Raw genomic sequence first — 13,732 nt, forward strand, 5'->3', positions numbered from 1 at the left:
AACAATCAGGAATTCAAACTTCATCTTTTGGTATAAACCACCAAAATCAGCGATTTCACGAACACACAGATCCTGATTAATAAACAAAGCAAGTCCATCTGCCGAATGGGTTGCCCTATTTCTAGTAACTACTCTAAACCCAGACATACCAACTAAAGAACTATTACTATCACTAAGAAATGTCTCAAACAGTCTTAGAATTGTATTGCGATTACTAGAAAGAAAAGTGGAGAGAAAATCAAAACTACTAAACCTTCCGTGACAATTCCAAAACGCGATTCGGGATGATTGTGACTGATTAAATGGAAGGATTTGGTCTTTATTTATATATTTGCTGGGAGGAAAAGACTGGATAAAAAGATCAGAATATTCATCACCAGCTGATCCCACCAATGTAAGCAACTTATTTAGTTCAAGTTGATTCTTATCAAAATCATTGAGTCGGTCAGATGTTACCTTATTTAACACTTATCATCAAGTCATCATAAAAATAAACTTACCAAAATCAGTCTGGAATGATAGGCTAATAAGCAAAAACAGGTACCTCAGAATTTTCCAATTATGAGAGCAGAAAGAGGCTGCCGGAACAGATTCCAATTAAAGAGCAGCGATGCAGTCATTTTGCTAACCAAACTCGGAGGCACAACATCCGACTTGTTAGCTGCACAAAGAAAAAACGAACAGAACGAGAACTTTTTTTTTTACAAAACTAGAACTAAACAGAAAAGAAGGAAAACAATCACAAAGAATAACAAGATACAAAAAAAAACACTAAGGCAAGATCAATTTAAATCTCCTTTTTCTCGTTTTTTTTTCACTCGCAGAAAATTAATACAAGTTTAAATCACTGTCGCAGCTTATTCATTAATGCAAACCAAACTAGGCGCGAGACCACGAAGATGAAGAAGATCCTTTGATTTCCAGCCATATATCCGTACCTTTTTGACGGACCCGAGAAGACGTTATTTCACCTTTCGCTTTCATCTCACGTAACTTAGACAACAGCTCACTTCTTCTCAAATTCAACTCAGGTGACAAGTCCTTACAAATAACTATACTACTCGTCTTTAGTTTGCCAACTTTCGACATTACAATTTGAATCTCATTTTCAGATCCTAATGATACAAGCACTGGCTTCACCTGTTTTTGCTTACTTTTACGCTGGCGGGAGTCAGTAATATTTGCCAAGCGAAACGATGGCACCTAGATATAACGATTGGTCAGCAATACTTAACTTATTCCTGAAGAGGTTTTTCATAATATTTTCTGGCATTTTGTCAGATTTTTCATCCGGTCAGCCAAGAATCAGCAAGTTAAGCTTTCGGTCTTTTACTTAAAAGCGAGCAGCCTTAATTCTAGAGCTTCAGATTTAAGCTTCTAATCTTGTAGTGTAGATTCAAGCTCCACCTATTCGTGAATCACACTTCGCTGTATCACTTTTTAATGACACAATTTCCGCTGAAATCGAATCTAATTAATTGGAAAACTCAGCCTGAGACTCAATGATCTTGTCCAATTTGTCACCACATAAATCAAAAAAAAATTCAAATGACAACTGAATGACGTACGACATTATTAAATACTATAAAAATCGCGATGAAAAATTTTCAGTTCATTCCCAAGTGCATTCGTGAATAAAAAAAAATTGTACTTATCTTCAATTGGGGCAGGCCCAAGCTATCGTTGGGAATCTCTTGTGAAAGTGGCCCGGAGGAGCGGGAGACCTGATAATATTTGGTCGCCACCGTACTCTTGCATTCAGTAATGAATATTATCCCGGTTATCAAAAGCAAGTCTAGTATTTCTTTTTCACTAATTAATTCACACGCGACTGTAAAATGTATTAAACGCTCGAGCGCTGTCGAGCTCCTCACGGAATAAATGCTCATTGAATACTGTCTATTCAGTAGAAAGTCTAGTAAACTATGCGGAAACCATTAAAAAATCAAGAGATATTAGGGAAAGTTCAGGATATAATAGATACGTGCTTACCTCCAATTCCGACATTTGATTGTCCTCTGTGATTAAGGGTTGAGCAATCTATCATCTTACGATTTCGAATAAGAACAAAAGGATAAAATTATTGATAAACTTTATTTACACAATTTACATTATACAAAAAACACTTATACAACTAAAAGGCTAAAATTGTGAGCTATATTTTGTACCTGAAAAAAGTGTTATATAAATTTTTCAGCCCATGAATAAATCAACTTGAGTTTGTAGAAGTGGTCTATAAAATATTAAAAACAAACCGAAAAACATTCAGTCAATTGACCAGTCAGAAATTTACTTTAAATAAAGTTATAAAACTTTGGTATAGATCAAACAAAGAACAAGTGATATAATCGTATTTATTGAGCAATCCCTAACCTTATAAAAATATCCTCTTGCCTCATTAGCCTCAAGCCTCATGATGATAAGCAGAGGTTATTATTAGCGTCTCAACTAGAGTCATTGCATTAAGAGAAAGTGGGAAAACGAATGAATGCCACCAGCACGAACTAAAATACGTGATCATAAGCAGTGGAAAGATTGAACACATATGATGTTGTCTTTGGTGATAAAGCGATGTAACAATACCAATTCTCAATCTTACTGATATAAAAAATGTTTCAAAATAGAGAGGTGGGGAAGTATGTTTTGTAAGACGGATTTGCCGGGGGGGGGGCTATTATAAAACACACTTTGTTGAGGAGATTAATATTACTTCCATATTTGTTTAAAATGATCTAATATAAACATAAAATAAAAACTGTGGACAAGATTTCGGAAAACAGACCAAACTACTACACAGGATATAGCCATGGATCATAATTTCTGGTTTATATTTTATAAGACAATCTTAGTCTACATAATTGGTTATAGGCATAATCTTTAGGTAAATGCCTATAACAGCTAGCCAATGACGTGGGGTTATGCAATGCGAAGGTAAAGCAATATTTCTCTTTAGTGCTTTATTAGCACTTGTGCTAAATTACTAAAGTACTAAATTTTATTAAAAATCCTAATTTCAGTTAAACCAATATTGACGCTCTATCAAATAGACTTCAAAAGTTAAAAACTTGAAGTTAAAAAGGACCAACTCCAGGCTAAGAGCCGAAATAAGAACTTTTATTCCAAACATTACCTTTATTTACTAATTACTTAACTTAAGTTTTGGCAAAGGCTTTGGATTTCATTTGACGGTACTAAAACTTGAGTTACTACTTTTGTAAATTTAGACTACGAAAAAAGCGCAACAGAACTTTAGCACACACAACAAAAGTGACGGTCTATAACAAACGACAGCTTCAAGCTCACATTAAAATTTTTCTGTTCTCAAAAAAACTTGTGGCTTGCAAAATAACATCTTGGGAATTTTTGCAACCAAAAATTTCGAAAAAGTAAGCACTTAATCTCAACGTAAAACAAAATCCTGTCAGGTTTGCTTGAGCTTCAATTAAAGAACAAGAGGAAAAAACACGCATCATTAACGAAATTAAAAATGAGCAACAAGTTAAAACACTAAAAGCTATAACTAACAGAAAATAGATGAAAGTTAAGATGAGATTTATATTCAAACAAACAATCGTAAGTAACCCCAGAACCAGGGGTGTCAAGGGGGCGGGGAGCTTTTGGGGGATATTTTCATTGAAAAAAATTTGAAAACAACAAATTCCCCTCCCCCAAGACGTTGAAAGATATATTTTCCCCCTCTCTCTCCCCTAAATTTTCGTGAACGTTACTACTCAGAATTTAATCTTCTCTTATTGCAACTAGTCTTCCAAAATACAAATAACAAGAGGTAAAACGATGAGAAATTTTTCTGAGACAGTAAAAAATTTTTCATTAATATTCCGGCTCTATATCAGCGAAGCACAGATAAGTATAAAATACGACTTACAATAAAGTAATTAAAAAATAATTATTAATCCTTAATTTTAATTTAAATAGACTCGTATTTTATTATAAGTTTTATTTTATACTTATCTGTACTTCACTGTCTTAGAATAATTCCTCATTCTTTTATCTTTTGTTGTGTATTATGGAAAGGCAGTGTGGTCTTCGTTATTAGTCATAACTATTCTCCCTCGTCTTAACTAAAAATGGAAGATGAAGAAGAAGTGCCAACACTGTGTCCAGTTATATGCCACACCGGGAGAAGGGCACTTAGGTTTCTACCCCCCCCCCCCAACTCCCCTACTGAATTGTGAACAAAAAATTCATAAAAAGAATTTTCGATTATTTATTGGCCAAAACTGACCAAATTCCCGGCAAAATCCCGATCAGAATATATTTCATAGCCATTTCGTCCGTCGAATCTACATATTTTAATACACAAACAAATTCTAAGCTAGTGCACAAGACAGAGGAAGAATAGATACTGCGGCACAGGAAGAGGGAAGAAAGAAGGAACTTTCAACTTTGCTACCCAGTAGACAGAGAAATAGAGGCCGAGAATAATAACTAGTTATGAGGGCATATCGGAAATTCAAACTATTTCAAGCGAGGTATGTTTGTGTAAAAGTAGTTTGTAAGTGTGATAAAACAATAATAAATAAGTTTCTTTATATAATTTTACCTTACTCTTCTACTAAACGGACTCTTTTATATACGGCAATGCAAACTAGTCACGAAATAGACTGAGACGCGTGATGAAAATAGGTTTACAATGCCTTCTGGGATATAAACAAAGACAAGAACTGTATTTAAATTGTTGTTTTCTGGGGATTAGGGGGAGGGGAAGGTACCTAGGTTAGGTTAGGTTACGTATTTAATATATGGTATGCTTTGCCAACCCCCCCCCCCCCTAATTTGCAAATATATAGCCCAAATTGGTTTTTAAACTATTATATATTCATCCTATTTTATTTTATTTCATTAGCTTTAAACAAACTAGCACTATATAAAAGAATCCGTTTAATAGAAGAGTACTAATTTCACTCAATCTAGAAGAGTGGAGGAGGTGTCTCTAGACCCAACGACCCTTCCACTCATAATACAACTGGCTAGAAAATAACTTTTCCACATAAATTTTACAACTGGTAACACTCTATTTTTGTCGTGTTACAGCTATAAAATATAAAGAAAGCACGATCTATTGAAGAATGGCAGGACTTCGACTATAAAAACAAAGCGAAGGTCGAAAAGAAGTATATCTTTGAAACTGAATTTCTGATTAAAGTAAATTCAACATCTTTGGTTTGAAACAGGAAAAAGACACAAAATATATAATGTTATTTAAATTGACATTGAAGTATTATTTTAATAAAAATGGTCAATTACCATTCAAAATATTAAATGCCAAATGAAACTTATTTGTAAAATTAAAAAAATTATAAACTCTTGATTAAATATAAAATTATGATTCAAAATTTAAAGAAAATTAAAATCATAAAATTTAATTGCAAAAATATTGCCATAAAATTTTTTGACCAGGATTATACAAGGATTGTTTGATAATAGAGAGGCAAAATTTAAATGTTATTCGCGTTCTTCATTTTAATCTTTCCCAAATCAGAACCAAACTACAAAGAATCATGGATTTTGAAAAGGATGAAATTAAAATTAAAAGTTAATTTCAAGTCTTATCCTTGAAATCGACTAACCACAAATATTTTTCGGTTGTAAAGGTAAGATTAAAATGCACGTGGTTCAGGCATGTTCAGAGTATTTGTTTTAAAGATGGGGAATGGAAGATAATAAAAAAAAAAAATTCATTGGTACTTTAAATAAAAAGTGCTAAAAAATTCATGAAAATTTGGGATATCAGGGGGAAAGGGGCTGGGACCGAGGTCCCTCCTCTGCGTTCATACCTGATGTTGTCTATAGCATTTCAAAGAATCAGTCTAAGCTAAAGTATCAACAATAAAATTTCACCATGACTGATGTTAAATTAGTTATGAACATTGTCTGTGGACCTTCCCACATACCCTCTTTCCTTCTTTCTCAGCGGGAATTGAGATAAACTTTCAGACGAAGCTGACTATGATATTATGTTTTTTGTTGTTTATTTAATGTTATATATATATATATATATATATATATATATATATATATATATATATATATATATATATATATATATATATATATATATATATATATATATATATATATATATATATATATATATATATATATATATATATATATATATATATATATATATATATATATATATATATATATATATATATATATATATATATATATATATATATATATATATATATATATATATATATATATATATATATATATATATATATATATATATATATATATATATATATATATATATATATATATATATATATATATATATATATATATATATATATATATATATAAATTTATTTTGAACAGTGAAGTCGGCAATAAAAACCTATAGAAAATTACTCGGGGTGTCGAGGAGTCTACAAGTAAAGGCTCCAGCAAGTTACCGAAGGCTCTTGGGTTCCATTCACATATGGAAGATAATTTTTCTTTTTTTTTCATTCTATTAGAAACTGGCAACTACAAAACAGTTAACGCATTAAGTAACCTATGAGAGCATTTCCATAAGGTAGAATAAACATAATACAATTAAAACATATTGCAACTAGATTAAAAATATAATCTTAAATTAACTAAATCGCTTAAAGTAAAATCAACTACAAAATTGCTTAAAAGTAAACATACTGAATAATTAGGAAAACCCAGGTTAAAATGAATCTTAACTAAAATTGTGGTCTTCGCAATAAAACAAACTTCTGAAAAACAAGGACAAACAAACAAGTTATCCAATAAGCTTCCGTACTGTTTTCTCTTTAATAAATTAAGAGTAGACACGTTACTCAAATATCATTTGGTTTATCACTTGAAAGTTTCTGTGATGCCGTTAAAAGCCCAACAGCAGCCTTTAATAGTTCCACGTGGGGGTTCAGTGATGAAAAATATCCAATTATTATTCAGCGAAACCGCAAATTTTTGGCCTCACTGTCTCACCGTTTGCTCTTCGTAGCTACTTGTGTGATTTTTAGTACAGCTTCTTCAACATTATCAAACACTGGAATCCTCTCTCGGTTGGCTAGGTCGGAGAGGTACGCTCTCCCTCTATTATAGTCTTGTATTGCTAACTTTGAAAGCTGAAAATTTAAAAGAATGAATTAAAAGCTAAATTGACTCCCAATAGCCAAATCCCTTACTTAACTAGACTCCAAATGTTGGTGATGTTGCATTATCAAAGAAACCTTACTTGGCTAAATTACTACTACTACTACTAACAAATCACTGCAGCACCAAGCTGCCTGAGACCAACACAGCTAAGCAAGCTTTTCCTCCATCCCTACTAACCTCATTTCATAGGAAATGAGGTTAGTAGGATGGAGGTTTTAATACTTGACTCAAATAATTTTTATTTATTTATAATAAATATTGTCCGGCTAGTGGAAAATGAAACAAGAACGGAAAAAAATCGCTTTAATTAAAAAATTTAATAAGAAATGTAAATTCTTAATATCATTTATTGAATTTTGGATATTAAAAAAAATACCCAACACCCTAGCCAAAATACCCAAGACCCGAAACTATTATCAGAAAAATTGGAGTTCGGTATTTTATCTCTGGTAAGTAACCTAATCCTGGATCTACTAAAACTGGGAGGCAAGAGCTAGGAATTAACTTTACTTGTAAAAAATTAACTTTCAACAAATTGTTAAATTTCCATGAAACGTTGAAGATACATAGCTCCATGCAAGTGTTACAGATCTTTCTGAATTTTACCATCAGCCCACAATGTATACTCTCCTAAGTAAGAGCTATCGCTTGCCTCTGGATTCATCACCAAAAGAAAAAGTAACCATCAAGCACACGATCACACTTATTAACCACAGAGCCGATTACAACCGATGGACCTACAGTTTTGGATTCTGCCTAATAACAGGACTTTGGTCTTTTGCAGTCGCAGAAAAAGACGTGCCAGAAAAAAAAAATACTTCAAGATAAACAAAGGGAAAAATACTCCCGATATTTACCGATAAAAAGATGCAATTTTTGCGTATTACTTGCCTTATAATTAAAACGAATCGTGATATGGTTGCTAAAAAAGGTGACATTTTTAAAGAAGGTAACAGAAAACAACTAATGGAAGAAATAAAAGGGCGAAGAATAAAAAATTTTAAATATTGAAAAAGAAGAAGGTTAAAAAACTAAATTAAGATGGAGACACAAAAAAAAAAACGGCTTAAAAATACTGAAATATTGCAACAAATCATATAAAAACGAACGACATTCTGAAACAACAATTCTAAGCGATTTGAAAAGAATGATGGAGAAGAAGTAACCAGGACTGATTTCAAATTAGAAGAGCCAATAGATATTACTGCAAGTAAGCTCAATCTTTCTAAGTATCGTACAAAGATTACCCTCTGTATCAAAGGATTTAGTTCTAGAATTACTGTCATATTTGCAGGAAACCAGCCGAGTTCCTTTATATATACCAGTAAATTTAATCTACTGGTACATATAAAATTACAGTAGTTTACCAAAAATTAAAGAACTAGATCTCAACAACAAGAGCTTAATCACAAGAGTAAATCACCAAAATTGCATTTTCTGATGAAAATTGAACTTAGTGATCACTTAGCTATGACATTCTGAAACAGCAGTTCTAAGCAATTCTAAGACATGGATTTCTTCTGAACAACAAATCAGTTATTCAATCACAACATATTTTTGTCTATCAAAGGACTTTACAAAAAGAGACGCTGTTTCAGCGTTTTTCTTTTTTCCATCTGAAATGAAGGAAAATTGACAAATAAGCAATGAGCATGACAATGGTTGTACAGAGCGATCTCTGACCACTTTGAAATTGTTTTTTATAGATGTCACTTTAGAAGTTGAATTGAAGAACAAGGTTTGATTCTTAAAACTCAAGACTAAAGAGATTAATATTATTTAATGCAATGTATATTCCGTTTAGAGATGTTCGCTTAGCTTTTTTAAGATTACAGATGTTTTTAGATTTGAAATCCTGCTACCAAAACTATACCTAAATATAAACATAGTCTGTAACAAGAGAAAGAGCTGTTTAACCTATTAGACCTTACCTTAGCTACTAAAAATAAACGAATTTGAAGAAATATATTCATTAAAATCCATCAAACTATAACACATTTTCCTCCCTTATCGACAAATAAAAGAATAGCAAATAGATTATAAAACAACAAAGAATAGTAAAATGTACAAGTAACGTACTATTGCATAAAACAGATATATACAGTTTGGCTCAAGAAACTTTCATTGTGCATCTATTACAAACATATATTTAATAAAAAATATTTTGATTATTTAGAATTATTTAGAATTTAACCAAAAATATCTTCGTGTATAAAACACCAATTATACAATGCATAAAGTTATTGCAATAATATCAAGTATCTTTTTTGCTTTTTAAATGCAGATGAACGTGACGTCATTCATAAGATTTTTTCCCGAAATTAATGCTCTAAATTATAGTCAGGCAAAGGGTGCCGCCTTGCCCATGACCCGACAAAATATTTCCATGCCTCACCGGTGGGGCCTACACCCCACGTTGGAAATCGCGGCCCAAGGGTGAAAAGCATAGTTTTTCAACCCAACATGTGGGGAAATATTATATTTTAGTATTTTTATCTTAAATAGAAAGTTTTGCAACATTCAGTTCCTGGACAAAAATAAGCGAAAAACAATATGTAGATTAACATTTTTCCCTTACCTTTTCTCCCATAATTTCACAGTTATCTTCTAAGTACTGAACGCAAAGTACAATTTGACAACCAAGCGCAATATAATGTGCCGCCATACACATTGCTGCCATGGAGCGTGTTTCTTTTGTAATGGCAAATAAAAGTATTCTGCAGCTATCCATATGTCGAGATTCAGAAGGAATGAACCTTCTTGACCATTTGGCCGTCTGTGGAGCATAGTAGGAGAGTCCGTTTTTCCTTGAAAAAAATTATCAGTCAAAAATTCAATAGCTAAGTAAACAGAATTCCAATACTTACAGAATCATAATAGGCATGTTGAAACCACTTATTAGTATGTAATTCATTAGTTACTTGTTAAAACTACAGTCATTAGTTATATTTGTATCAAACCATAGTAATCTTCTCTAAAACAAGTCCACTAAATTTGAAAGAATCTTAAGTGTGAGCAAGCATAAGTATCAGGAATAACTCCTATCTGAAAGATTCCCATTTTAAACAGATAAGAAAATATATATAGATGGTATCAGGGGACAGTCTTTCGCGGGTGAAGTTTCTGGTCGCCTAAAAATTAGGACGATTCTTCATGCTCAGACTGTTGACACTGACTTTTAACTTACAAAAAAACCAAGAGTTATAAATCCAGGCCGTGAAACACACTTAAATACGCTTGAGACCACTAATCGTTGATAGAACGTATCCCCAACGCCCTCTACTGCAATCCATGTGTCGTTGGTGAAGTTTTAGTGCTAAGAGGACAATACACCCCTTAAACCAGGGGTCGCAGAAAATCCACAACATCTCCTGCTAATCTTTACTACTTTTTGATTTGCATATTTTTTTCTGACCCGTTTGCATCTCTATTCAACAATTTATTGAGGTAAGTTTCCCAATATAAAATTTGATTCAGTGATGAGAGCAACTAAGAGCAAGTTTTGAAAAAACTTTGCAGCTTTGAAAAAGGTGGAAGGGTCTCCGTTGGATGCTCAAAAATACTACCCGTACAGTAGCTTCGAGGAAAATGGGCATTTATTCCATCTTAATTAGGTTTTACTATTGTTATATGCTCGGTTATGACGGCCTATTGTCATTTTTAAGAAGATAGATTTTAGATGCCTTTTTTTTCCTTTACGAACAATTATAGGCTCATATACAAAACTTTGTGTTTCACTTAGGGATTCTTTTTTCAATACCTTTGGCTTATCCGAAGGATCACCCTCCTCCATCAAACTTGTGACATAGCGCTATATATGATGCAGACAAACCAATATAATTTTAGTATATAATTAGTCTGTGTTGCGTTGGCTCGGTATTAGCATTTGCTCTTTTGTATCACCTATCCCTTCTACTGCACTTTTAGACATTAAAAATAAACTTTAAGCAGGCCCATGCTCATATATTTTTACCGCTAGTGATATGCAGGACACTAAGCCACTGTCTTTCCGTTATTGCAGATACCTTTTATATCTGCCTGATTTGCATAAGAACCGTAAGGTTATTCAAATATTTAGTGCAACTGATACATTGACGTTTTCTTATGAAGTTGAATTCCAGGTTAATAAAGAGGCCTTCCTGTGGTTAAGTGTTTTTTATCCTCTTTCACGATCCTTTTGACTTGTATTTCCTGGTTTTTGTATTTAATATATTTGTTTTTTTTCTATTTTTTTCATATTTGTATTCAATATATTTGTTTTTTTTTCTATTTTGGTGTGTTCCTACATTCCTGTATGTATGCATATATACATAGTGTCAGGAGCATGGAGGCTTCGCCACCGGGCCCCGACACTCGGCACGCGGGAGGCTTGTACGTATTTGACTCTCTAAGTACACATTAGCATAATCATTATGCTATTCTGTAGTTCCTAATTCACGAGGTGTAACTTTCGTCTCTTATTCGGTGTGATTGTCGTTATCGCATATCTTCTAGCCGCATATTTCATTGTTCTTCACTTTCGTTTTTGAGAAGCTCTAATCCTCGTTGTCGCACGTCTTGTAACCGCATATTTCTTTGCTCTCGTCTTTCACTGTAGGCTTGTATATATTTGATTTTCTCATTACACATTAGCATAATAATCGTTATTCTTTAGTTTTAAGTCATGAGGTGTCACCTTTGTTTTTTATTCGCTGTGATCGTCGTTGTCACATATCTTCTAACCGTATATTTCTTTGTTCTTTAATTTCACTTTTGAGTCGTTGTGATTCTCGTTGTTGCACATCTTCAAACCGGATATTTCTTCGTTTTTCACTTTCGTTTTTGATTCGTTATGATCCTCGTTGTCACGTGTGACTACATGTTTGTTGTTCTTCACTTTTATTTTGAATCATTGTAATTCTCGCTGCCGCTTATCTTCTAACCTCATATTTCTTTGTTCTTCACTTTCGTTTTTGACTCGTGACTCCCGCTGCCGCATATCTTCTAATCGCATATTTCTTTTTTCTTCACTTTCGTTTTTAATTCTTTTCAGATACTCGTTGTCAGCTGTCTTGCAACCGCATATTTCTTTGTTCTTCACTTTAGTTTTTGACTCGTGATTCTCGTTGCCGCTTGTCTTCTAAAAGCATATTTCTTTGTTCTTCACTTTTGTTTTTGACTCGTTGTAATTGACATACTTGCAAGTGTTATAACCGCATATATATTTGTTCTTCATTTTCGTTTATCATTACTTCAGATGTTTATTTAATCCCCTTTGCCTTAGCTGCTCAATTGGTTTTGTCACATTTGAGGGTCTAGGTTTGTTCATTTTTACCAATTATGGATTTACATTTGTCGGGTCGTCCTCTTGATCTTGTCTGATTTGATAGTCCATTTTCTTCCTTTCGTACAGTTGTTGATTCACATTTTTATCCTCTAGGCATTATAAAACTGCTTAAAACGCGTTTTGTAAACAGACTCATTACACTTGGCATTTCATGCTTAACTAAGTTTTTTTTTTTAATTTTACATGCATCATAGATACTAAAAACAATACAATCACTCTTGGGACGTAAATGATGTACTTTGGGCTCTTGAAAATGTGCTCATAAATACGACGTCGCTCGTATGAATGTTTTTTTTTTTTTTTTTTATTAAAAGCTCTTAAAAAAATTTCTCAAAATCGTGACTTATCTAGATCGTGTTAACAGGCCAGAAAATGCCAGGGTGCCAATTAAAAAAAAAAAAAAAAAAAAAAGTCGTTTTCGAGATTTTTTTTTTGTATAGGTACACAATTATTGCGCATTAAATAGATAGATATGTGTTCATGTATATGTATGCATGTGTATGTGTTTTTTGTCTTGCTCCACATTCTCTACATATTGTACAGTGAGCTACAAATGCTTTATTTATTATTATTACGAAATTTACCACACTTTGCAATTCATTCAATTTTCAAACGAATGTCTACAAAGTTTGCTGTACGATACCAGCGGCAACTAAAGTATTCAGGAGTAAATACTTACTTTAATAAAGGTATAGCAACATCTTCTCGCCATGTACTGCTCCCGCATGATCCTCCAAGATATACATCTTTTGATTCACAAGGAGGAATCTCTCCAGATATTTGACTGGAGGACCGTGAAACACTGCGAGGTCGATTACTGCCAGTCACCCATTCTGAAAAATGAAAATCAACTTAAAATTTTATATTAGATTTTCAACAAGCTAAAAGGAATTCTGTTTTACCAGCTTGCTTCCAAAAGACGGTATCTTCAATTTTAATAGATTATAGACGACTTCAAAAATAATTTGGTATGTCATAACACTTCTCTAGCCGAAACATGGTGTACAGTAGCAGTTTTGGAATAGAGACCAATGGCTTAGAAGGATCAGAGGCTGGCAGAGACCTATGCCTAAACATGACTTATTTAAATCTTTTTATGTAGGCAGTGACCAGTGAGTATTTTAAAAATAAATAATTATTTTATTATTGCTAAACTGCTCTTTTCTAGTGCAAAGGAGCAAGTATCTGACACAGGCGTAGTTAGATACTAATAATTTTGGCAACATCAATTAATGCAGAAACAATGTGACTTAGAAGGGCATA

The 13,732-nt window shown here is 32.8% G+C and overlaps 1 protein-coding gene across 1 annotated transcript in view; it reads right to left on the reverse strand.

The window, feature by feature from the left end:
- Positions 1-6,363: 6,363 nt before the first annotated feature.
- LOC148941453 (uncharacterized) overlaps positions 6,364-13,732 on the reverse strand; it is a 10,015-nt gene continuing 2,646 nt past the window's right edge. Inside the window, exons 2-4 of the mRNA XM_089104173.1 lie at positions 13,149-13,302; positions 9,722-9,950; positions 6,364-7,112 (exon numbers count right to left, since the gene is read on the reverse strand). Of these exons, the coding sequence (XP_088960299.1) occupies positions 6,969-7,112; positions 9,722-9,950; positions 13,149-13,302 (527 nt within the window). The 3' untranslated portion in view covers positions 6,364-6,968. The remainder of the gene's footprint in view (positions 7,113-9,721; positions 9,951-13,148; positions 13,303-13,732) is intronic.

The sequence above is a fragment of the Artemia sp. Qi Xiang Cuo genome, chromosome 18 (assembly GCF_049724085.1).
Source record: "Artemia sp. Qi Xiang Cuo chromosome 18, ASM4972408v1, whole genome shotgun sequence".
NCBI classification, from domain to species: domain Eukaryota; kingdom Metazoa; phylum Arthropoda; class Branchiopoda; order Anostraca; family Artemiidae; genus Artemia; species Artemia sp. Qi Xiang Cuo.